General features: G+C 40.0%; 1 protein-coding gene across 1 annotated transcript in view; it reads right to left on the reverse strand.

Moving 5' to 3' along the window:
* SRGAP3 (SLIT-ROBO Rho GTPase activating protein 3) overlaps positions 1-26,880 on the reverse strand; it is a 291,016-nt gene that overhangs the window by 69,159 nt on the left and 194,977 nt on the right. Inside the window, 6 exon segments of the mRNA XM_042449920.1 lie at positions 4,259-4,336; positions 5,255-5,315; positions 13,352-13,454; positions 16,271-16,298; positions 21,823-21,907; positions 25,141-25,338. Of these exon segments, the coding sequence (XP_042305854.1) occupies positions 4,259-4,336; positions 5,255-5,315; positions 13,352-13,454; positions 16,271-16,298; positions 21,823-21,907; positions 25,141-25,338 (553 nt within the window).

The raw sequence follows: 26,880 nt of genomic DNA on the forward strand, positions 1-26,880 counted from the left end.
ATCGTGGGAACGGCGGTATAGAAAAAAATTTCAATCAATCAAAAAAACATATTTTAATGGAATGGTGTTTTTATCTTTTTTATCTGCTTTTCATTTTTTAATTATGTTTCAACTGTGTATTACATTATTTTAATCTTGTGTTTTTAACTGAACTATCATGTAATTGTTGTTGTCTTCCGTATAATTTTAAAACTATATCCTTTAAAAAAAATCTTTCTTAGCTGCCCTGGATGCTGTAGAGGGGAAATGGTGGGATATAAATTAAAGAATTAAAGAAATAGAAAATATTTCCTAACTGCAGTAACAATGGTTTAACTAAACTACATTGCAATCGTAACTTGAAAAGGGATCACTTCTTTTGCCGTGCAACTATAACTTTTAGTTAATTTTATTATTACTGGTGTATGACCTTACTAAATGGTAGAAGAGGAATATCATCACCACTTCAAATACTGGTTCATACTAAATCTTATGCTCAGTTGTGGGCATTGATGAAATATGAGGTTATATAGTGTTTTATACTTCATGTCAATGTTTTGTAGCATTTGGGTTTTTAAAATAGGAACTAAAACTATTTAATTTCTTTCAATGAGTAAAGTTACTTTAATAATAATAATAATAATAATAATAATAGATTTTATTTTTATCCCACTTTTCCGTGATGATCAAAGCGGCATACAGATTAAAGTTTCAACATAAAAATACATACATATCGATAAAAACAATGAAAAAAAATCACATTAAAAGCTATTACACAGCCATCTTGGTTGAATTGATCCAAAAACATTGCGAAAATCGTTACACAATAGGGGGAGAGGGCATAATATCACATTTCATGGGGGGGAAAGCTTGGAGAAAGAAAAAGGTCCAGGGAGGTGGTGGAATGGAGCTCGTTGGGAAGGTTGTTCCACATTTTTGAGGCCGAGATGGAAAAGGCCCTTTGCGAGGTCGCCGCATATTGCGCAGTTGGGACCTTCAGCAGATTCTTCCCGGCTGACCTGAGTGTGCAGGGTGGATTATATGGGGAGAGGCGGTCCTCCAAGTACCCTGGGCCCAAACCATTTAGGGCTTTATAGGTAATTACCAACACCTTGTATTGGGCCCGGAAGCGAACAGGCAGCCAATGGAGATCTTTCAAGATAGGTGTTATATGGTTTGCCCTGGAACATCCAGCAACCAATCTTGCAGCCATGTTCTGCACTAATTGAAGCTTCTGGGATTGGTACAAGGGTTGCCCCATGTAGAGCGCATTACAGAAATCCAATCGAGAGGTTACCAGAGCGTGTACTACAGCTTCAAGGTCCCCCCGGTGCAGGCAGGGTCGCAGCTGGCATATCAGCCGAAGCTGATAACAAGCGCCTCTGACTGTTGCATCCACCTGAGATGTCAGTTGGAGCGATGAGTCTAGAAGCACTCCCAAGCTGCGAACTGAGTCCTTCAGGGGGAGTGTGACCCCATTCAGGACAAGTGGACAAATTTCACTACCCGGGCCTGGGGAACCTATCACTAGTACTTCCATTTTCTCTGGATTCAGGCTGAGTTTGTTTTCCCTCATCCAGCCCATTACCAACTCCAAACAGGCATTTAGAGGAGAGATGCCATCCCTAGTCACTGCATCAGTCAGGTACACAGAGAAGCAAATCTGGGTGTCATCAGCGTACTGATAACACTGCGCCCCGTGTCTCCGGATGATCTCTCCCAGCGGTTTCATGTAAATGTTAAATAGCATGGGGGACAAAATAGCTCCTTGAGAGACACCAGATGTAAGCTCCCTCTTATTGGAGCAGACATCCCCCAGCTGCACCATCTGGAATCTACCCGAGAGGTAGGAATGGAACCACTGGAGCGCAGTGCCCCCGATACCTAACTCCCTCAGGCGTTCCAGAAGGATACCATGGTCGATGGTATCGAAAGCCGCTGAGATGTACAAAAGCACTAAGAGGGACACGCTTCCCCTGTCCATGCCCAGACAGAGATCATCGACTAAGGGGACCATGGTAGTCTCAACTCCATAGCCCACCCAGAAGCCAGTTTGAAATGGGTCAAGAAAATCTGTTTCATCCAAGATCGCTTGGAGTTGGAAGGCAACTTTAAAATTGACACTATAATGTCAACTACGTAGTGTAACTATTTACTTCATAAAAGTAACATTATAGTCTTTCAAAGGAAAATATTGTACACCATAGTAGCAAAAAAGACTCTGAAAAGATAGTGAGAATGTTATCTCTTTTATGAAGCCCAATGTGTGTTATCACCTGATGTTCTTTCAGCCACCCTCTGTGGAGATCATTTATGTATGCAACACCACTTAACAAAGGGAACATGTAATTGGCATACAATAGCTAACCATTGTGAGGCGCAGTGGTTAAATGCCTGTACTGCAGCCACTCACTCACAAACCACAAGGCTGTGAGTTCAATACTAGCCAGGGGCTCACTGTTGACAGCCTGGCATCCTACTGAGGTCACAAAAATAAGTACCCAGCTTGTTGGGGGCAATTAGCTTACACATTGTAAACCACTTAGGGAGGGCTTGAGTGCACTGATAAGGAGTATAGAAATGTACTTGCCATTGCTATTGCATATAAATATAATACAACATACAGTGGTACCCCGGGATACGAAAAAGTTAGATTGGAAAAAACTGTTCCAGGATACGAAGGTTTTTTCGGGTTACGAAATTTTTTTCGGCGTGAAATTCAAACGCGCGGCTTGCCAGCGCTAACGGAAAGCCCTTTTCGGCTTGCGAAATGCATCGGGTTACGAACGGCGCGGCGGAACGAATTAATTTCGTAACCCGAGGGAGCACTGTATCAGATTTAGACTTAGTCATGCTTATTTTGATTGTCCCATCAAAATAAATTGGACAGTCTAGTCATAACTAACTCAAACTGTTGATTTTCATGGTTCTATGCCTTACTAAGTTTAGCTCTGTCCCACTCAGTGTGTGAGTAAACCTACGGCAGAGCATAACGGCACAAATGTGCATCAGCGTCCATCTGAGCAATGGGTCTGGGAAACAGTAAAGTTGGTTAGGTTTATCTGTACCTGAATCTGTAAAGTTAGGACTAAATAGACTGGCAAAAGGGGCGGCTTGAAGGCACCCCTTCAGAGGCTGAATTGGGGCTGCTGTAACCGTATGCCCAAAAAATGAGCAGTAATTGCCATTCTCTTTTCAGGCAGCAATAAGCCAGCTTTTCCGCCTGTACCATGACCAGAAGCCAACTTCATGACACTCAGGCAACATGCAGAGTGTGAATGGCTGGGTGGCTTCCAGGCAGCTTGAGAATGTGCGGCATGTAAACACCATGCTCCCAAGCCCCCTGGAAGGCGGCAAAGGGGTGGTCTGTTTTACCCCTTAGGTTTATCTGCTTTATTTGTAGATGTGAACACATTCTAATTTCCCCCTTTATTAAACTCATTTTGTCTTAATGAAACCCAGAGGAGAACAGTGCCCCTTCCCATGTTGTTAGACTATAGTTCCCATCAACCATGATCATTAGCCATACTGACTGTACTGTTTCGAGCTGGAATCCAACAATATCTGGAGAGCCTAAGGCTCCCTGTTCCTAATACAAGCAGACTGGAATGGTGTCATATAAGAATTTTATAAAGAAGCAGAGAGAGAAACTTCATTTGGCACATTGTAATGGCATTTCTCTTCATGGTTATACCCATGTTGTCTTATCAAACCTGGATCAATAAAAACAAGTTTTGATAGTTACCCTGGAAAAATCCTTGAACCCTGATCAAGTTCAACCTTCCTCATAGGCTTTCAAATTACCTTCTGAAAGACCTAGAAATTGAGTACATTGGTGGCACAGTGGTTAAATGCCTGTACTGCAGCCATTCACTCAAAACCACAAGGTTGCGAGTTCAAGACCAGCAAAAGGGCCCAAGCTCGACTCAGGCTTGCATCCTTCCGAGGTCGCTAAAATGAGTACCCAGACTGTTGGGGGCAAATTAGCTTACTTGTTAATTAGCTTACTTGCTGTTCACCGCTATGATCTTTGGAATAGCGGTATATAAATAAAACAAATTATTATTATTATTATTATTATTATTATTATTATTATTATTATTCTGGCATGGAAAATTAAAAGTACTGTATCCCATTGCCACCTTTTAAAACTGAAACACTCAAGAGATTGGTCAAAACAAATTCTAGACAAAACAAATACTAGAGTTTGCACATTAGACAAACTTGAAAGGAAAACAGTACCAAGTAAACTTACAAAAATCACAGGATACTCACATACCTCTCTCAAATGAGTTCTTGATATCATTGACTTCAACCTGAGATCCAGGAACTCTAAAAATACCCTGTTGTTGTAGACCTAAAATAAACAAATAGTATAAATGAAGACCTATTGTAGGGCATGCTAGTGGGGCTTTGAATCAGCCCACACAGTTTCAGTAATTTTTTGTTCTTGTTTCAATGCTTCAGAATTTAGGAAATATATATACAATGAAAGAAAAGATATAACTTGTCAAAATATCCAAAGTTTCACACATACTCAATTCAGAGTAATTATACATGGCATGTACAAGTATATCCAATTATACTTTGTATATAGGAATAATCACAGCTTGAGAAAGTTACTTTGCCCAGGTTGGGCAGGGGATTCTTCCAGTGGCAGTTCTCAAAAGTACCTTTCCTGAGCTCAAGATAAATGGCAGCAGGGCAGGGGATGGGCGTCCTGAGCCCTTGTTAGATATCCCTTCTCTCTGTTGATCCAAACTTTTGCAGTGAAAGAAAAGATTCAGCTATACAAGTGATAATCAGTTTATCTCTCTTTCCAAATATCTCTTTGCAAAGGAATAATGCCAACAAGGGAATGTATATTAAAGATTGACCTCCATTTTAAACACTTCAGTACTAGGGTAGGCAAGGTTAGTTTCAGAAGTTACATCTTTTCACTAAGGCTTTCTCCCACCCTATGTAACTGTGTCCAAGTAAGCTGAAAATGTCTCAGATGCCTTAACATCATCTGAACTGTCCTAGAATAAATGCTGGTCCTTCAGCACCAACATGGTTGATGACATGCTGCAGTAGGTGAAAGGGCTGCACGCAATATCTCCCACAAGCACAATTTACACAATTTGACCCATTAGTACTCATACAGCCCAAGTATTTATCACTCAGAAAACATTCTGGTTTCGATACTAAATCAATCATAATTATAAACAGCTTTAATTAAGACTTGTATCCATCTAATCTCACAGTTTACAGGAAGAGGATGACATGAACTTACCATATAAATTGATGTACCGAATACAGCTTTCAACCACAAGTGGAATAGCTTGTCCTGAATCCTTTAAATCAATATCAACATTTTTTTTTTAAAATGAGCATACCAACTGAATGATGAAGTCAAAGTTTTAAGAAACATAGTCAAGCAAAGATCGTGCAAGAAACCCCAGAATGAAGAACTAACTCTGTTAGTTTAGTCACAGGATTAGCAAGAAATTAAGATAACAACTATCACAAGGGGTTCCCTCTGCAAACAGTGCTTCATATATCATGCATACTGTCAGTTTTGATATAAGTCATTTGACATGAGATATGTGAAGCTGGATCCTGGCATCAACCTGACTTACTCTGAAGCAGTACATGGAAATGATGCAGTTGGATCATAACTTAAAACTTTACAGAAGTGTAGGCAGGAGCCAGACCAGGTCTTTGGTGAAAGTTAGCAATACAGCCTTTGTCCAAGCTGGTGCACCTCCAGATGAGTTGGACTGAAATTCCCATCCAGCCTTCCCAATGGCCATGCTGGTTGGGGATGGTGGGAACTGTAGTCCAACCTGTCTGGAGGACTGACATGTTCAAAATGTTTTCACTGCTGCTTGATTATACCATTAGAAATGTATTCAGTCGCCACAAAAACATATCTGAAATGCTGGTCTGAGAGAGACCTTGCACAGGTTTGGACTAACTTATTCATTGCTAACTCAGCACTCATGGGAACTAGTCTAAGGAGAAAGTTTGAGATATGTTTGCCACAAGATTACAAGTGCATCTCCTCAGTTTAGTTCAGATGCTTCTACTATATACACATTTTTGTTTCTGGATAGGGGGCCCCCTAGTAAATACCTGATTTCTTGTTCGAGCATTCCTTCTTCCTCTGATAAGCAAGTAAAGCAGCAAAGTAGGAAAAAAAGAAAAGGTTAAGCAAGAACAGATCAGTTAAAGTAAGTACATCCTCCAGAGGCTATGAAAGCTCAAATGCAATGGCAGCTTAGAAAGATCTAGTCCAAGCTCCAACACTCCATATAATAATTGCTTAGTATGCAACCCCTCTGCCTCAGTGAGGGACTTTCCAGGGCTTCCTGTCAGAATTTATTTCCATTCTCCTTGGTCCAACAGACCTATCATCTAGGTCTCCAAATTCAGCTAGATTTCCTCATCACTACCCTACTAGTAAAAAAAGAGGATCTTTTCAGATAATAGAAATGCCACGTCTTGCTTTTGACATATAGTTGATATGGCACCTGGTTTGTTTTTGTATCTTTTTTTTTTTTTTTTTTTGGTAAGGTTCGTTTTTGTTTTCATTTTTTGACTGGTGGAGCTGTTTTCTTTTATCTATTATCCACATATTATTTTATACTTGGATTCAATTTATAGTTGTATTTTATTTGATTATTTTTATTTGGATTTCAACATAGGAGCCTGAGAAGAATGATTATGGACCAGAGAGAAGCCCCATCTAGTTCAGTCTCCCAGTCACATGCATAAACCATTACCTACAGAAAGACTATCCAGCCTATGAGCATAACTGGATGCTCTGTCTCATGCTTCCCAGCAGCTGATAGACAGAGGCACATTGCCTCTGATATAGTGGTGATGTATAACCATCATTGCTAGTAGCCACTGATGGCTTGAATCTCCACATATCTAATTCCAGATAGTGATCACTATAACTTTGTTATCTCTGGCAATAGACTGTGGTGGTGAAACAGTAATGAATATTCTTCTTGCACAGTGTGTGTGTGTATGCACAATCTCTGACGCTATTCTACTTTGCAAGTTTGCTACTGTAGCAGTTCATCACCAAATTTTCTATACATCACACCAACCATCTCATATGATAGATTTTGCTGTCCAACTTCAGTAATTATTTCTTGTCTTTCCTGGAAGTTGGGGGGTTGTAAAGCTGTGTCATCCATAAATGCACTTTCCTAATCCCTGATTTAAGGTTTTTCAAATAAAAGTCAGCATCTTGAATTGGACATGGAAGCAAACAGCAATCAGGGCAACTCCCTCAGTATCTATGCATCTGTTCACAACTCTGCATATGTTGAATCTTCCACGGCAAACTTCTGTATAATCCATTACAGTAATCCAACAAGAAATCACCAGAGCACAAACTCCAATGTCTGCAGCGGATAAACCAACCAAAGTTGGTAACTGGCACTGAATCATGGTCACATGGACCTCAAAGCTGGATCAAGGATAATCTCAAACCCCACATTCTATCAGAGGGAGTGCAACTCTACCTAGAAGCTGTACACTTTCCCAGATACAAGATCTATCCAGAAGGCCTCTAATTATCAACATCCAACTTCAGTTTTGTGTCCTTCCTCTAGCTCCTTATTAAGTCCAGACCCTATTTCAGCACTTTCACAGTTTCACCCAATTTGGAAGAGAAGGAGAAATAGCTTAAGTGTCATCGGTATACTGATAGCACCTAGCTCCAGATTCAATTACAGTAGCCCCTCCATATCCACCAATATTTCATCCATGGATTCAACCATCCGCAGCTTGAAAATATTCAAAAATATATACATTCCAAAATGGGAACCTTGAGTTTACTATTTTATATAGGGGGCACTATTTCACTATGTCATTCTATTTAATGAGACTTGGCCATCCATGGATTTTGGTATCCACGAGGGTCCTGGAACCAAATCCCAGTGCATACTAAGGGTCCTCTGTGGGTTTTAAAAAGCGTGTGGATAAAATGGAATCTGTGATTCTTTGTTTTGCCTAAGATTAATCATGAGTATGTCTGCATAATTAATTTTTTAAAAATCAGTACTCAGTTGATAGGGAGCTAGCATGGTGTAGAGGTCTGAGTATTGAAATAACGACACTAGAAGATCAGAGTCTCAATTTTCACTCAACCATGGAAACCCACTTTACTCCATCATTATGAGATTAATGTAGAAGTCCTTACAATTATTCTACCAACAGAATCAAACAACTGGTTAAAGAAAAAATCCAGCTTGCCTCCAAATGGTGGGACCTACATATGCTTTCCCAAACATTGTATTCTTTATGGTACCCATTATATAAAACAGCTTTTGGAATGGAACAATATTTTTAAACCTGACCGTCCCCACTTAGAACATTGTTTACAGCCCAATGCTTTCAGTGTATGCTATGCCATCTGCCTACTTGAAGGGAAGATATAATAATACTCCTGTGCACCAAAGACTTGCATTTGTGAGTCAAGAGAAGTAGAGGACGTTCACCACTATCTTTCGCAATGCCCTCTCTTAATGGCCCCTAGACAAAGGTTTCTTAAGTATATTTTCCTCTCTTTTTTTCAATCAACTTCCCCATGAGCAGATTTCTATTCTACTGGTGGGCACCAATGCATATGTTACCACAATGGTTGCAAAATTTGGCTTGGCCACATGTAAATTAAGATCTAGGCATCAAAATCATTTATAAGAAGTACAAGGAGGTGATGAAGATACATGGTGCCCAATCCAGGGGCCTTTAATTTAATCTGTATTAATTATGATTTTATATTTTTGCATTTGTATATTTTGTATCACTTGCTTGTTATCTGTATTCTATCTTAAATTTATCGTTGTTATTGTAGTTTGTTTGTACTTTACCTTAATTACATTGAATTGTGATGGCTAATAAAAAATAATAAAAAAAAATAATAAGGATTTTGCTCTTTCAGCCTCAGAGAAAAGCAATAGTAAACCTGCTCTGAAGAAATTCTGCCCGAACCCCTCATGATAGGTTCACCTTAGGGTCATCATAAGGCAGAAATGACATAAGGTCACACAACAACAGAACTTTGTTAACTACGTTTTACTTAGTTACTAGGGGGGATATGAAAGAAATGCACTTTAATTACAACAGATCAAAGAGAAGCATAATCTCATGGTAAGATTGCTTTCTCAGATCAGAGAAAAACCAACTGTTGGCTTTAGAAGACCTAGCTACCTAGTGGTAACTAGGGCTACCACTTTGCATTTGGATCATACACCAAAAAATTGCTCCTTTAAAATTCAGCATTATGTGTTTCTCTCACACACAAAAAAATTTTTTTTTGGGGGGGGGGGGTTGTCAAAAGAACCTAGTCTCTTCTCTTCAGCAATTTTCTAGTAGAACTAGTCCATTCAGAAAACATGCTGAATAGACTGGATTTACTTAATGTTATTACTGTAAATTTAATTACAAAAGAAATATTTTTAACAGATACAGACAGGTTGGAGCAGGTGCATAGAAGGACAAAGATGATAAAAGATATGGAGAACAAAACATGAAGTAAGGTTGAGGGAGCTGGGCATGTTCAGGCTGGTGAAGAGAAGGCTGAGGGGAGACATCATTGCCCTCTTTAAATATCTAAAGTGATATCACAGAGGAGGGTGCAGGTTTGAAAATTCTATGAAAAGAAAATATTACATGATTTTCTCTGGACTAAGACAATGTACCATCATATTGGTAGGCAGCTAAAGGAGAAAGAGCAGATTTAGCAGCAAGGCTGTTAGGTAGGACTGACATGTGATATAGAAATGAGATTGAAAGAAAGGAGCATTGGAGGAAGAAAGTCAAACTGGGAAACAGGGCAGGGACAGTGCCTTAGGAGTACAAAATGGCACACAAGGGGTTTGGAGGGCTGGGAATTCTTGGCCATGACACTGAACAGGAAGAAGGAGTGATTAACTCTGCTCTGCCTTTTAAAAATGCATTGAATTCTGCCAGTTTTGGTGTCCATTGCAATGCTGATATTAAGGTCTAGCAGCACTAAGGGGACAATAAGAGCTAAGAACCTATGTGTGGGTGCATCTGTGTGTGTGTGCATCTTACACATCTGAATTTTGAAAAACCAGAAATCCTATGGCTTTAAGATTCTGGTTTCATTTATTTACACAAAGATCTCAGAGCAGTTTTTGGTGTGTTTTTCGGGATGTTGATGCCATGTTCTAGAAGAGCTGATTCCTGACATTTTGCTAGTAGCTGTGGCTGGCATCTTCAGAGCAGCTTTTATGGTCTTCCTCCTAGGCACCTTAACACATCTCATTGCCTATGTAGAACTGCATCACTTGCTTTCAGACCTCTCCCTCTAGCATGCACATTAAATCCTACAATGGTAAGTCCCAAGCGCAGGAACAAGCTCTTTAGAAATTTTTATTGGGTATTAGTCAAGTCAAGTTAAATCCTTCACCAAAAAAAAGGTCACAGTCAATTTAGTTAAAACCACTGGGGCCATTCAAAAAGCAATTTCCTCTGGTACCAGCAATAGGAATACTTAGATGTGCTTTGCTTCACAATACTCTATATTGCTTTAAAGGATACAAATCTTTCAATATACCTAGGTTAGCACTGCATTTTTAAGATGTGCCCAAGGCATATAGATGAATACTGAACAGAGATGGATAGCAAAATTGTACCAATTCTTCAGTCCAATTAAAGAGTCTATTTCCTCCGTGTCTCATCCCATCTAGCATCTATGGAGATCTATGGAGGTCCTAGATGCCATTCAGCACTTATTTTGTGCGCATAAATCTTCCAAAGTTTCAAAACATAGCAGGGGAAAATTAGTCTGCCAAAGTTGTATAGTAAGCAACACACGCACGTACATGCACACTTTAAAACTGAACCCAACTAAATTAGGCTCATGTAGATAAAATATAGAATATTTCACCCAACACAGTGATATGCAGCACAGCTCAGCAAAAATATTTTGACCTCCAACCTTCAGAAACTGCAAGCCTATGTCTCCACTAGGGTAGTCTGCACTGACCAAATAAAGTGGGCAACAGCTCTGAAGGTGCAGCGTTTAGACAACACAAGAGGCAAAACCAACTGGGGATCAAAAGGAAACTGCACTCCTGGGCTAAAAACCAGAGTAAAAAGAAGCTGGGATACTCCAACTCAAGGCAGAAAATGTGCTTCATCACACAGGCATATAAACAGCCCGGAGCCAGTGTGGGACTGCATGTAAATAAAATGCAAAGTAATAACATGATTGTCAATAATGCAATGGATGTAATGACAACATCCACAAACCAGACAGTCCAATGGGGGCATGGGGTGAAAGGGGCATGAGGGGAAGAGGGCACGAGGGAGGTGGGGTGTCTCCATGATTGTGCTTTGCCAACGTATCACTCGGCACAGCGATGCATTATAGCAGCAGTGCATTGCACATGCAACTGTGTGGCTGATCAAATAGAACGGACTAGACAGGTGGTGTGTTGGTGTGATGCTGCACATGTATAGCGGGAGGCGACAAAAAATAATGACTGTCCAAGGGTGTTTGGCTGGGTTTGCGAACGGATGGTGCAAACAATGGGATTTTGACCTGCATTGCACAAGAGCAAGCCTCTTTTTCCTGCCTGTCTTCTTTGGCTCATTGTTTTTAATCCTGCACAGCCATTCAAGGTTGGAGGAGTGTTACTGAGATCTCTGAGTACTTTTCCTTTTCCTTTATAAAGCTATCAAGTATATTTGTGCTTAAAGGTTCAGCACTGTCATCAGAGATTATTGGTCCAGCTCTATCAAGTGGCTGGAAGTACCTTTTACTAACTTGAGCTGATATATCAGGTGACATCTTACCTAGATAGAAATTATTGGCTATAATACTCCATGACCTAGTAAAATCCTGTAAGCAGGACTGATTTGAAAAACAATTCAGAAACCACCACTGGTACAGGACAGGAACCATTTCACACCACAGAATTACAGCACTATATTTTCCCTTCAACTACACCAGCTGCATCCTATGGAATCCTGGGGTTTGTAGTTTGGTCAGAGGCACCAAAGCATTTTTGGCTGAGATTTCCAAATGCTCCTACCTCAGTTTTGCTAAGTGGAACCAAGGCTATGAAAGTGAATCATAATGGTATAATTCTGTAGTCTAAAAGTCTTGGATTGGGCCTGGACATTCTGATCATATTATGCCTGTGTTCCTCCACTTGCACTGGCGCCCATTCCATTCTGAGACACAATTAAAACAGCTTGTAATAGAAGCTTTCCAAGGCAATAAGAAAAGAAGCATGTTGCATGGAAACCACTCACCCCTACCTCCTCCCTGTAAAACAGCAATGGGAAACTGTAGAGGGGGTGTGGGTCATTTTCACCCCGACTTCACCCAGGGGCTTCACTGCCATGACAGGAAGTGACATTACATTACTTCTTGTACTGTTTTTAGTGTGAAAAAATTGCCATTCAAATGGCTTGGTAGGTCTTGAAGGATCACAAAATATGGCTCCAAAGGCCACATATGACCTACAGGCTCCAGTTTCCTCACCCTTCCTTTAGAAAGCAAGGTTCTTCTAGTTTAATCCTCTTGTTTTAAATCTATGTATTAATTGCATTTCAGGATTTTAATCAGTCTTTTAAATTTCATATTGTATTTTAGTCTTTCTATGTCTCCAGAGAAACTGGGGCAACAGTACACATTCAGTAAACAATGTATAAATAAGTAAAATCCAGGAATTCTTAGAAATGGAGAAAAAGGTATTTCCACATATTTCCTATCTTTCTATAACTTCCCTCCAGAGCATTCAAGAGTTCACTGCTTATAGAACAAATTGATGTATATAACTTTTGCTTCCATTAATCACATGTTGCCTTTCTTAAATGAAAGAAATGCATTAATCTGATTACCCACAATCTTTAAAGATTTTTGTTTTTAACTTTGATCCACTGTAAATCCCTTTCCATGAGAGACAGACACTCTGCATTTAAATTCCAGAATATCCGTACAAACAGCAGCTTATAAAACCATGGTAGTTCTGTCTGTAGTGATAAGATATGGCAGATTGCAATTAGCATATTGACAGGCACAAAGGGTGTTGAGCTCCCATACTGTTTTGCAAGGGTTACGACTATTATCTCATCTCAAACAAGCTGGTACGGGTAGAAATGAGACACTCCAAGACTGGCTATATCACTCGCCTCACCCCTGCAGCAAAGAGAGACAGCCACCAACAGTCACTGAGGCAGAGAGCATACTAACCACTTCAATGGTGTGATGTGCAGTGCATGGGAAAGGCCAGGTCCAAGAAAAGGAAATAGGTCAGTGGTTAGAAGAGGGGAAGAAATATGCTACCATTACATCCACAGTGTTCACAGACTCTTACTGTTAGACAGCAAGTACCTTAATGAATGTTTCCATATTGCCGTTAAAGAGTTTATGATTATAGACTGAGAGAGGCCTAGGTCTCCTCATTTTCTGTGGTTTAGGGGGAAGACAGGGGGGCCTGAGAAAAATGGAACAAAAGAGACCAACAAAACATCAATGTAAATACAATGGCAGGGAAAGATTTTAAAGACTGCAAGTAATGCACAGGCTTCAATCACACTGTGTGATCATCACCTTGTTGGTATCTTCCTCCACTCTCTTATCATTTTAAGTACTTATGATGTGAGGAACAGAACAAACACTCACCTGAATCTTAAAGAGTACAATGCCTGTTTCCCATTCTGAAGAAAGAGGGTTTGGACACTGTTTTATTGTAAGGTTTTTTTTTTTTGGGGGGGGGGGGGCTGTTTTTAAAATGCTATCCACTCAGAGCAAGATGAAAATGTTGACCATCAGACAGGGGATATATATATATATTTCATAAAATAGCCAGGAATATTGCAAAGCACAAGTAAACCTGTTGTTCTGGGAAAACATCTGGCAACCCCCCCCCCCTGGAGTTAATTCCCCAATTGTCATGCTATGAGCCTTTTAAGACACTGCACATATCATAACCATCCCTGGTCAAAAAGGTCAATGTTCCCTGAGGGACTTAAAAGTATTAACTTGAGGTACATTTGAAGTAGTGTTCAAATTCACTGAAATGGAAAAAGCCTGTTTTTGAACAAATGTCACTTATCAAGATGATCTGCATCTCAATATTTTCAAATGCTTGCTTATAAAAAGAGTTCCGTATATAAATGAAGCTATTTTCTATTCCAGCATATGCAAAATCACTTCCATAATTTATTTACTAATATTGCACACTTTATGAAACACTGAATTAGTACCATCTATTTATCTATGTAAAGATAATCAGAAGTTTCTGTAAGATTAGAAGGGGAATTTGGCAGCTCCATTGTCCTGCATGTTGAGGTCCTAGATTCTACTGTTTAACACTCCTTTTTCTTAATAACTGCACACTGAGCTGAAAAGCAACTGCTTCCTTTATCTGGGAACTCTGGAAGTAACAAGAAAAACCATCACTTCTAACACCTTCTTCCTCAGTTGAAAGCATACAGAGATTTAAATTAATATACAGACTGAGTCAGAATGACTGACTTCAATCCTGCAAAGTCTTGTGCTGTGCATATTGAAGGAAGATGAAGTGTGAGCAGAAGCTGTTTTTCAGCACAAGAAAACACCATGCACTGCTCAAGTGGAATGAAATGGCAATTTTAAGAGCTTATTCTTTTAAATAAACAAAGAAGAAGCAATCTGTGCAGAAACTTAACAAGGCCTAGAAGCTATTCCCAGTCTGAAAAGCTAACACTGTACCTAGTAGGCTTTGCCCTCTGGATTTTTTTGCCACTTAAATTGTTATCCCAAAATGGTTGGACCAGCTTTCATTAACTGGAGCAGGTTGCAGGGAGAAGGGGGAGCATGCCAAGTCAGTATTTTGGGGTTCTCAGCCAATGATTTTTGTTTGTTTCTACATATTTCCTACACTGAAGAACTTCAGCCAACCTAGTTTAACAAAACAAACATTCTTCTCAATTTTTATTTCTCCCTGTGCCAGAGACCCCATATGGGATCTTTCCTCTCCTGTGGCTCTCCTTCTGCCTCCATCTGATCCATTCAATTCTTCCATGTGGGCCTTTTCATCACCCTTGTCTAATGCTGCTAAATGACCTTTTCACTACTAAACTGGCTTTGCTCCTTTTCCAAATGTTATCAACACCTTTCTTTTATCAGTTTCCTACTCCCTAAATATCCTGAAGGCACCAGATCCTGTCTGATCTTGGAAGCTTAGCAGGGTCAATCTTGGTTAGTACTTGGATGGGAGATTGTCAACAAATATCAGGTGTTGTAGGCTATATTTCAGGACCTGGCAAAAGCACCTCGGAGTAATCCTCGCCTAGGAAAATTCATGGGGTCACCATAGTTGACAGGCGACTGGAAGGCACACACAAACACACACACAAAGACCCTACTTGTCTTTCTGAATCCCTGCCATTCCTCTCAAAGGCGCTTTGCTTCTCCCTTATTTCTTTTTACTCTAAGAATCTAATATTTACATTTATTCCTGCTGCCTTATCCTTCTCCCTTTCTAATAAGGAAAATGGTATCTTCTAGCAGGCACTGAAAAGCACAGAAGAGTTAAGCCTATATTTGCATGTGGGTATCGAAACTCAGGTACAGTGGTGCCTCGGGTTACGAAATTAATTCGTTCCGCCGCTGCTTTCGTAACCCGAAAAGCATTCGCAAGCCGAAATGCCATAGGCGCTAATGGGGAAAAGCCACGATTTCGTGCGAAAAAGCGCCGAAAAGCACCAAAATTTTCTTCGTAACCCGAAATAACCTTCGTAACCCGGAACAGTTATTTCCTATGGGATTTTTTCGTATCCCGGAAATTTCGTAACGTGGGTATTTCGTATCCCGGGGTACCACTGTATATTGCCCCTGAATGCATACTAGCAAACAAGGAAGGCCCTGGCAGTTTGGCAAAGAGTCAGTGTGATAAACAGAATAGGAATAGCCGAACAAAGTCCACTCCATCCACTGAGACTCTGCAGTGCACTCTGCTGACACAGAATTTCTCATGGTTTCAGAGCTAGTCAGCTGAAAATTACACTGCAGCAAAAATAAGGACCTGTTTGTCATCTCTCTAATTAATCCATTTAGGCAATGCAGACACAAGGTAGAGACCGTTGATGCAGGGAGTTGCCAGTCACTGTTTCACTTCCCAGCACATGCCTGCAGCATTTCTCCACAAATATATGCATAGATCTGCTTGTAGCAGACGCATTGTAAATCCAGACTGGTTTCACTCACTGAAATAATATCATCTCATCCCCAAAATGGAAAATGGGAAAAACCACAGATTCCACTTACCTTGTGGTTCCACATTCAGCTCTTTCACCTAGAGAGAACAAGGAGAGGAATAATATATTAATTTCATCTTGTTTGCTTACAGATAGCATAGCTGTTTCTTTTCTTTCTTTTTTTTAAAGGTTGAATTCTTCTGATGTCCAGATGAGAACCAGCTCTCTAGGAAACAGCATATGTCTAAAGAAGCTTCAGACTATTAAAAATCCCATCCTGACTTGCTAGGTTCCTTAAAGTATTTTATGTGAGGGCATAGGCTCTCAGTTTCCTGCCAAAACCAGATTTAGTAGTTGTGCAGCCCCAATGTTGTCCCTTGTCTATTTCCAACAAAGGCATCATAAACAGGGAAGGAACATCTCAGTGGTTCCAGTTCAGCTCTGATGTGCTGCAGCTCCATTATTTCCTAAACGTAATAATCATCTTTCTATAGCTGGAGAGTCGCTGAGGAGCCCAACTGGGATCTGCTTGGGGAGTGGAATCTTTCAGCTTCATCTCAGACTAATTCTTTGATTAGTACTATCTTAAGCTTTCTTATAGAAATGTTATCTGCCTTGAGCCTTCAGGGATGAAGTTCGTTAAGAGGGTAAATAAATTATTAAAGGTGGCATAAATTGAGTAGCTTCACTGTCAATGAAGTTTAGCTAATCTGGACCTGGGAAAGATCTTTCCCTGAATAGTTTTTATTTCTAGCAATAAAAAGTAAGAGAAAAGGGGCAGAGGAGTGGGGAAGAGAAAAGAGATGAGAGGTCTTGATGTGAATGATCCTCCTCAGGGAGCAAACAAAAGAAGATTATTCCTTTACCACATTTAGGACTGCATGTGAACAAACCATATTTAATAGCTAGCAGTGTTTTTATATGACCAACTAATTGTAACCAAGCCGAGTCCACATTTCTGGTCAATATCCTCCCTTCTTTCATGCATCTCTTAACAGTTGCAACTGACAGAAGTGGTGCGAACATTGTTATTAAAATCTATTCATTTTAGAAGTGCATGTCACTGATAAATTTCTGAATACATTCCTTGCATTTTTTTGTGGTTTGCTGAAAGAACCTAAGTAGAACTTAAATCCAATTTATCTGAAAGCCATTTATCTCCCTACATGAGCCTGCCTGAGTCTTAAGAGCCCCAGGGGGAGGCTTTTGTACAGTCCCACCATGGACACAGGCTAGTCTGGTGGGGACAAAAGAGAGGGCCTTCTCAGTGGCTGCTCCGACATTGTGGAAGGAGGCTAAGTTGGCCCTCTTTCCACTCTCCTTCCATTGGCAGGTAAACACTTTTTCATTTAAACAGACATTCGGTGAGTGCAGCAAAAGGGTTTCTAAAAATGTTTGTGTGCTGTATTTTCATCCATTTTTTTTTAAAAAATGAATCCGTATGGTTTTAGTTACTGCTGTTTTAACAAGTCAGCTAATTAATTTTTTAAAAAGAACTTTTTATCATCAGATTTTGTGTCTGGGGTCCCATGTTAGGAGAAAGGCAAGAATTAAATTAATTAAGTAAATTAAATGAATAGAATACCTTTGGGTGTGTGTGTGGGGGGGGGATATTGCCCTAATCACTACTTCAGTTTCATCCCCTTCTTGCACACACAAAAAGAAAACATTTTTGATGCAGCACATTCTTGACTATACAGTCATGTGCCCAAGATGTGAACCTTAGCAGATTTTCAAATTCTCTTTGTAGTTTTCCTGGCGCATAAAGCAACCATCATAAGGCTAAATTACAATTTAACTCTTACTGTGTAGCATGTAGCATTGTCTTCTGATTTCTCTTTAATTTCTAGTCAGGTTATTTTGGGGGAGGGGGGGAGGGACTACAGTACACAGGGAAAGTTCTCAAGAACAACCTGTAACCAGTGCCCCTACTCCACAGTATAGTTGTAAGTGATAGTAATGAGTATTATTTTCTACAACATGTATGTGTAAGGGGGGGCTTGTATTTCAGGAGGTTTAATCTTAGGAATGAATAATTAAATACCTCCCCTCCAAAGGGTGTTGGGAAATACTGCCTTTAGAAATTAAAGAAAATCAGAAGATGAAGCTACATGTTTCTTGACTGTATAGTCAAGAAGTATAATGTATAGCTTGGCTCACAGATAATGGCTCTTAAGAAAAAACAGACAGCTGATCCATCTAGCCTAAATCAACCTCCACTGATGCTCTTACGTCCAAATGCCAGGAGCTGAACCCCAGGTCTTATATATGAAAAGCAAGTTCTCTACCACTGAGCAAAAGGCCCACTCCCGAAAGGTCCCTACCGCATTCTCTTTAAAAATAAATAATTTGTTCCATTGTGCTATTGGAAAACACAGGGTTTTCATGCCTATATATACCGTGTGTGTGTGTGTGTGTGTGTGTGTGTGTGTGTGTATAAACTTTCCAATTCAGTACTAGCTTCAGACTTGTATTTCCACTTGCATTTATTATTTTCTGGTTCTGCCTCTTGCATTTTTCTATGTTCCCAGTGGGACAGGAAAGAGCTATAGAAAATACGGGAAAGAACATGAATAAAGGATTGTCAGATGATGAAACATGCAGATCAAGTTCCTTAAACGATTTAAAAGTTAATTAAGCATTTGAAAGGAATAGTTCTTGTCACAGTGACGGAAGCATCCAAATAATGTGAACCCTTCTTATACACAGGGGATCTGTTCCGGAAACCCCCACGTGTGGCAAAAAAATGTGTAAGTTCAAGCCCCGTTTGTTTTAATGGGGGCATGCATGCACATGCCTTTCATTCTTCCAGGGCTTGCCATCCACGTGACCTTGAGTCCGTGTATGGCAAGCCCTTGTATGGTGCAGGCATAAGGTACTCAAATTTTTATCTCTTCATGAGTCATGCCTACAAAACTGAAGACTTACAGGTCACACAGAATCTGCACTGATTATGTGAGTATGCTTAATTAATCAATTAATTACAAGTGAAGCAAGTTATTAAGAGAATTCCAAAATGGCCTGGGATGAAAACAATAAAACACTATTGTTATTTCTGATGAGTTGATAAACAGGCTGAAACCTCACAGATATGCAAAGAGAGTCAATCTTATAATCCATGGATAAATTTGGATGGTAACAGGTTGCAGTCTTTGTCCAGCATCTCTAACATAAGAAGAATTGCTGCAGAAGCAGACAGTACATGTCAGGGGCACATGCAGTCTTAACGTTTAAGGCAGAAACTACAGCTCACAAGCTAGGAACAAGCCCAGAAAGAAGAGGGCTTGGGTGTTGCATAGGAAAGGAACATGTTCTGTGAAGGAAAAGGATGAATGGAGAGTGTTCATACAAATACACACACATGGAACAATTGAGGGTGATGGGCAAAAGTCAAAAGAAACTACAATTGGTCCTTCACATTTGCAGCTTTGACTTTTGCGGATTTGATTATTTGCAGATTTGGTTAATGTGTTTTCTCTGGGTCCTCCAGTATGACTCTAGCAACATCTGCTGTAAGTCATGCTAGAAGACCTAGATATTCCTACAGAGATGTTCTCTCACGTAAAAATAAATAAATAAATTTTTATTTGCTGTTTTCTCACTTTCATGGGAGTCCTGAGCCCCTAGCTCCAGCTAAAGGCCCAGTTGGTTAGGGTCAACTGTAATCTAGAATCCTAGTTATTAGAGCCAACTAATCACTGCAGTCTTGAAAAATAATGACAGAAATGCCTGGAGGTTTAGCCGTAGCAGGAAATGAAAAGGATCTAAATACATCATGTGCTGATTGATAGCACTGTCATTATCTCAGAGGCTCGTTGTCTAAACTATAGGACAAACCCAGATGGGTCAGGCATTGACTAACTGCTAGCTCCACCTTCCTTGCATGTCAAAAGCATGCATTTGGGAACAGCTGCTGTTGGAGCTGCCTGGTGATGCAGAGTGATTGATTATGCCTAATGACATTCACACCAACAGTTAATATGAAACACAGGCCTAAGCATGTCAGGAAATAGAAGAGAGGCAGCCATTATGCAATTAAGGCTGCAAATGAATGGCAGATAACTAGCCCTGTGGTAGAGAGTGAGATTGCCTCAGTTCAAGAGAAAGTAGTGTATTAGCAAGTTCTCCTAGTTCCTATATCTGATTCCTTGAAAGATACAATATAAAGATACAAACTACTGTCTCTAGTGATGAGTCAGGTCTTCAAATCATATGAATCTAGGCAAATATTTGCAAGATTAAAACCAACAAAAACTAATTAAACTTTCATATGTCAGTCAAGTCCTGCCTGACCTTGGAAGCTAAGCCAAATCAGCCTTGGTTAGTACTTGGATGGGAGACTGCCAACCAATAGCAGATGCTGTAAGTTATATTTCAGAGGGAGGAACTGATTTCTAAGAATCCCTTACCTAAGAAAACTCTGTGAAATTCATAGGGTCACTATACATTGACAGGCAACTTGAAGGCACATAAATAATAAATAAATAGCAAAAGCTGTAATTTTAAAAGTAGATCAAAGGCAGCCGATTCTAAACTCTGAGAAGCATGTTCTCTCAGTGCATGGGAGCAAAATATGGCAATAAATCACAGAAATATCTGCAAGTTTAGCATTTAAGAAATAGCCTCTTGTTTCCAAGTACAAATCTCATGAAAACAGTTCAGCTAGGTTTCTCCGTTTATTCAGGACAGTATATAATCATCTTAAGTTAAATATTTTGAAGAATCCTCTTGGTCAGGATAGAAGGAACCATGTCATCATGGGCAGGAGCACTCATAGGCAACTACAAGAAATTCTAGAGGAGATATAGGAAGGAGGGAACAAAAATAACAGACTAATACATTTTTATTATTATCATACATTCTTGTGGACAAAATTCCACAGTATCAGTATTGTTTTGGTCTAAGTTCAGTTTAGCTCACCACAAGAGATAATATAATGCTCATTCTGCAAGGTTTAAAAGCACACTATCAGGTCAGATAACCTTAACCATTAAGAGAAAAATCACCAAAGGACACTGGAAAGTGTGTGCGGGGAAACTCCTATAGCCTAAAAAAGGCTACTTGCTAAAGCAGTCATATGCAAGTAATGTGCAGTAACAAAGGGGTGAAGCAGGCAAGCAGCCCTGACCAGGGTTGGCCAGGGACCACAGAATGGCCAGATCTTAAAGCGGGTCACTAGCAAGGAGTGATTTTCACTGCTCCTTTTGTTAGTGCCCTCGGGCCACCTTAGGTGCCTTCAGAGCAGCATCTGGCCATGTGTTGTCTGCATGTCACACCCCCAAAGCAGCCACTTAGTTCTTGTGAAGAGCAGCCACTTACATCCCCTCAGCTGGCAAAGCAGAAATAATGGGGTTCATCCTTAATGCAGGAATGCCTGCCTTATGCCTTGGGGGAAAGAATCAATGCAGTAGGGCATTCAAATGCCAACCTCAGTCAAACGTGAAAGGGGGAGGAAGAGCAAGTTTGTTCTGCTTGCTATTGTGCTGCAACAGATGCAGCAACTCACCAACAGTACCAAAAGAAAACAACAAATAGCAGGTGAGATTCATAGCTCAAGTTTCAAATCCTGTTGCAATGAGAAGAGAAATTCAGTCTCTTTGTTTAGACAAGTCTGTGACTTACCTTCTCCTAGAGTCTGCTTCAGTAAATCATGTTTAGCCTGTAACTTTGTAATAAGGTTACTGCCATTCAAGTATTCTTTAAATTTCTGAAGAGAGAAAACACACAAACAAACATAAACAAAGCAGGTAAAGATTCTTAGTAAAATATACTTTCATATATATATATACATTTTCCCCCATTGGAACGCCAGCATGGAACAGAGGACATGTCATCTGCTTTAATGAATGAGACATCAGTTGCACACACACAGAGCTGGACCAAAGATGCCTTTTTCACTTGGACTTTTACTTTTTTCCACCGTTTAAGTATCAATCCTGATCTTATTGGGCCAAAAATCTTTGGTTGAGCCCTGCGTTTCGGGTCAGGGCCTGAGATCACAAGGAACTCAAAGACAACAATTCAAAGAAAGCTTTCTTTTGTCCAGCTTCTGGGAATGGCCTCAATAAGCAAAGAAGCTTTCCTCTTCTTGACAGAAAGGACTCTACTTTTGTGCAAACAGTGATAAAGAAGAGAAGAATTCTCTCTGCATGTGGTCTGCTGGCTTGGCTGATCAGAAGTTTCTGTGTGCTGGTGGAATTGTTCTGAGTATAACTTTTATTTTCAGATTGCCTCATGTCTAATAATAGTGCTCCACAGACAAGTAAATCCACAGATGCTACAAGGAGAGCAGGAAGGCCAGTGGAGAGAGGTTTGTGAGGGAAGAAATAGGCAAGTTGAAGAATGTGCACATACTGTATCTTGAAAACTTCAATACACAAATCAGATATAGGCTTCTGGACTAAGGAAATGACAATATAGTAGTCCCTCCATTTTTGTGGGAGATCCTTGCTGCCCCCCCCTGCAAAAACAGAAATTTGCCTATATTCAAGTCCCATTGGCTTGAATGGTGCTGTGCTCCCACAGGTGCATGCTATAGGTACGTTCCCCATTTTCTCTCCCTCCATTTGCCGCCCATGAACAGGTGAGGGATGCAGACTTCAAGTCCATGAAAACAGAGGGCTACTGTATTTGCTACAGTGGTGTAGAGTGTACATGAGTGAAGGAACTAAGCTATGTATTAAGACCTCACTCCTGCAAATCACAGCTATGTCAAAAGGAAAGCCAGTCTTCTCTCAGCCTTAACTCTCGGATAATTATGAAATCATTCTTTACAGTAAACATTTTATGAACACTACCTAATCACTCATATCATATCATTGGATATAGTTCATACAATTATAGAGTTAAAAGGGACCAGAAGGCCAACTAGTCCAACTCCCTGTCATGCTGGAATATACTAATACAGAACTCCTGAGAGATACCCATTCAAGCTCTGTTTAAAGACCTCCAAAGAATGCTAGTCCTCCACTATGAGTCAATCTATTCCACTCTCAAACAGTTCTTACAGTAAAAAACATTATTTGTAATGTTTAATCTTTTCTTGTAATTTAAATCCATTGATTTATGTTCTGATATCTGGAGGAGCAGAAAACAAGCTTGCTCAGTTTTCTTCACGACAACCCGTCAAATATTTAAAGTTGGCTATCATGTCACCCCTCACATTCCCTCTTCTCCTAGATAAACACACCAGGCTCCATAAGTTGTTCCTCATCGGGCTGGTTTTCCAGGTCTTTGATCATCTTGGTTTCCCTCCTCTAGTTCAAATCCCCATTCAGCTATGCAAACCTATGGAAATTCAGCCTCAGAGAAAAGCAAAGGCAAACCCCCCCTGAACAAATCTTGTCAAGAAAACCTTGTGATATGGTTGCCATATGTCAGAAATGACTTGGAGGCACACAACAAAGATGATTCCAATATAACTATTTTGAATTTTTTTTAAAAAAAAGTACAGGAATCATGGACTTTCAGCACCACTGTTTTCTTAGCAACATCTCAAATATCTTATGGATAATTCACTTTGTTATTATAGGAACTCTGCATGGCCACACATGTCAGGCTTTTCACTTTTTCACAGAGTTGGAAGATACCTCAAGGGCATCAAGTCCAACTCCCTGCCATGCAGGAATACACAATCAAAGTACTATCAAAGTTCTTTGATTGCAAATATTAGCTTTTTCTTTCTCCCTCCCTCCACTACTCAAAATCTGTTGCTTAAACTTCCTTGGGTTTCCAAAGAAGCTTGCAGCACAACTAAGGGGCAGATGTAAATGTGTTTGAAAAGACAGACTAGATATTTAGTATTTGGATCACACAAATAAAGACCATAATAGCCAGTCGGATATCAGATGGGCCACACATAGCCACCAGCCACCCATTCCCCCCCCCCCTCCCAATCAACTGGATTTGCCCTAGCCATGAAAAAATGAGACTCATTTCTCCTGTTTGATGCAGAGCAGTGCATCTTAAGCTATCTGATGTGGTGAACCTTTCCCCCACCCTAGTGAGACAGGAATTGGTACCATATTATTGTCCATTGGCTCCCATTGGATCTTTCCTTCCTGGAAGTTTTCCAGAGACTAGCAGTAGATGGCTCACAGACTGGCACCAGTCCACAGACTTCTGCTTTCAGCAGCACTGAAGTACATCACACTGGAGTATTACTACTAAGGTCTGGCCTCTCTCTGAAATAAGCAGACATCCTGGAAGTCTTTAGAAATGGAAATTCTCATCTGTGGTAAAGCACACAGCTTTGTTTTGTGGTGGTGTTGAGGAGTGCACTTTTAAGTGCATTTTTCAAGAAGTAGGAATAAATGTCTGGTGCCATACTTTAAAAAAAAAAAGGAAAAGATTTCCATAGGATGCAGCCTATGGCAGATCTTAAGGGTGTGGTGGGAACTGATCTATGGACACACCAAAATTCCCCACCCCTACTGTAAGTGGAAACTAAACTGTTAAATGCTTGAGCTGGAAGTGAGAAACTCCTTAGATTGCTGTTGCAAAAGTTATGCTGGCTGGCCACACTGCATGGTTGCACACAGAAACTGCAGTCTTGAAGTATTTTTCATTCTTGCCAGACAGGAGCACTTCCATAAGCCACCTCGACTGCATTTTGTAGAGAGGCAGGATATTATTAATAATAATAATAATAATAATAATAATAATAATAATAATAATTAGAAGCTTCCACCTCTGAACAGGAAGAAAGGGTTCCTTCTTCAAAGAAGATATAAGTATATCCCACACAGCCACTCGCAAATGCTAATGTATACCTTGGGCCTTTTTTAAAACTAGTAATGCAGATTAAATATGTTGGTTTTTTAATATGCTGTAATACCAGGGAATTCTAATGGCAGTGGAACAATCCTAGCATTGTCATCATGCTATATAACAGCATTTTTCCCTACATAGTGCTCAGTACAAACAGAAAATTATCCTCACAGTAAAATAGAACATTTCAGTTTCTTGTTGGTTGGCTCTCCTCTTGGCAATGTTTATTTTACTCATGTAAGTCTCTGAAGCAGCTGATTTGACTGACTCAGTGGAGCGACTATGCTGGAAGGCATCTGAGACATCAAAATCTTCTACGGTCAACATGTCTTGCAGTGTCTGCATAGTGGCATCCAATGTTTTTCGCACCTGCAGAAATGGTAGGCATAGAGGATTGTGGAACAATGAGAGACATACAGTTCATCAGCACAATTGCCTGGGTTTTGATACTTGTCTTATTTTTTGATTAAACATTTCCTAAGTGGAAGAAGAGACAGGAAACTATAATTAAGTGTCTTAAATTGTAATTTAGGTTGTTTATGGATGGAGATTGAAATTTAGGGACCTATTGAATGCTTTTCTGCATGGATAAGCAATAATTCCATCACTGTTTCTAGTGTGTGTCTTGATTTTTATTAGAAACTTAACCGAAAGGTTTCCTTTCCCCCGCCCCTCTTTCTGAAAACAAATCTTTTTCTAGATGTAACTGGCTGGTTTTCCACACTGCAGAAATAAAGTATTCTTACACCACTTCAACTATCATATCTCCATCCTGTGGAATCTTGGAATTGGTAGTTTGGTGAGTATTTTGCCTGATCTGTCAGAGAGCTCTGGTGCCTCACCAAATTACAAATCCCAGGATTCTATAGGATAGAGTCATGGCAGTTAAAAACTGTTTTAATTCTGTAGTGTGGGTACACCCCTGGAACCAGACACAGTCTTAGGAAGTTCTTCCTGTTACAAGCATTTCTATGTGCAGAGATGTTGCTGGCTGAACTTAAAGATAGCTCTGCATCCTTTATGCTTTTCATTCTAGTTTGTGCTACAGCTGCCTCCATCCACTCAATTCACAATCCTCACTGTAGAGTTGCCATTTGAAATATCCCTTTAATTGTTGGGAAGAAGTGGGAATTTTAGCAGGTACTGTTTGTCATGCAAGCCCCACCTGGTGAAATTTCCTCTTTTGTTGTTGTTAACTGCTTTCAAGTAGACTTCAACCAATCCTCAACCACCCTGCTTAGCTCCTGTAGATTCATTGCCACGGTTTCTTTGATTGACTCTATCCATCTAGAATGTGGTTTTCCTCTTTCTCTATTGCCCTCCACTTTACCAAGAATTACACTCTTCTTCTCATAATATGGCCAAAATAGACAACCTCCGTTTAATCATCTTTGCTTCCAGGGTGAGTTCAGGCCTGATCACCCATCCATTGGTCTTTTTAGTTGTCCATGATATTCTCAAAATTCTTTTCCAGCACCGCATCTCAAATGAATTTATTTTGTTCCTATCAGTTTTCTTCATTGTCAAGCTCTCACAACCATACATAGAAATGGGAGATATGATGGCATGGACAATCCTAACTTTAGTTTTTAATGACATATCTTTACACTTCAGGATGTCATCTTGTTCCCTCATAGCTGCCCTTCCAAGTTCTATTCCTCTGATTTCTTGACTGCAGACTCTACTCTGATGATTGAGACCAATTGTGGAAAATCTTGAACTATCTCATTCTCTTCATTATGCAGTCATTAATGGAACAGGAACTCATCCTGTATTTCATCTAGCAACTCTACCTTATCACCATTAATAAAACCTTCTAAGTCTTGAACAGCCATAACCTGGTAGTTATAACCTCAGCCCCATCTGTAAGAGAGACTCCATGATTTCAAGCAACACAAAAAAATTGCAAAG

Source organism: Sceloporus undulatus, chromosome 2 (genome assembly GCF_019175285.1).
Source record: "Sceloporus undulatus isolate JIND9_A2432 ecotype Alabama chromosome 2, SceUnd_v1.1, whole genome shotgun sequence".
Lineage (NCBI taxonomy): Eukaryota > Metazoa > Chordata > Lepidosauria > Squamata > Phrynosomatidae > Sceloporus > Sceloporus undulatus.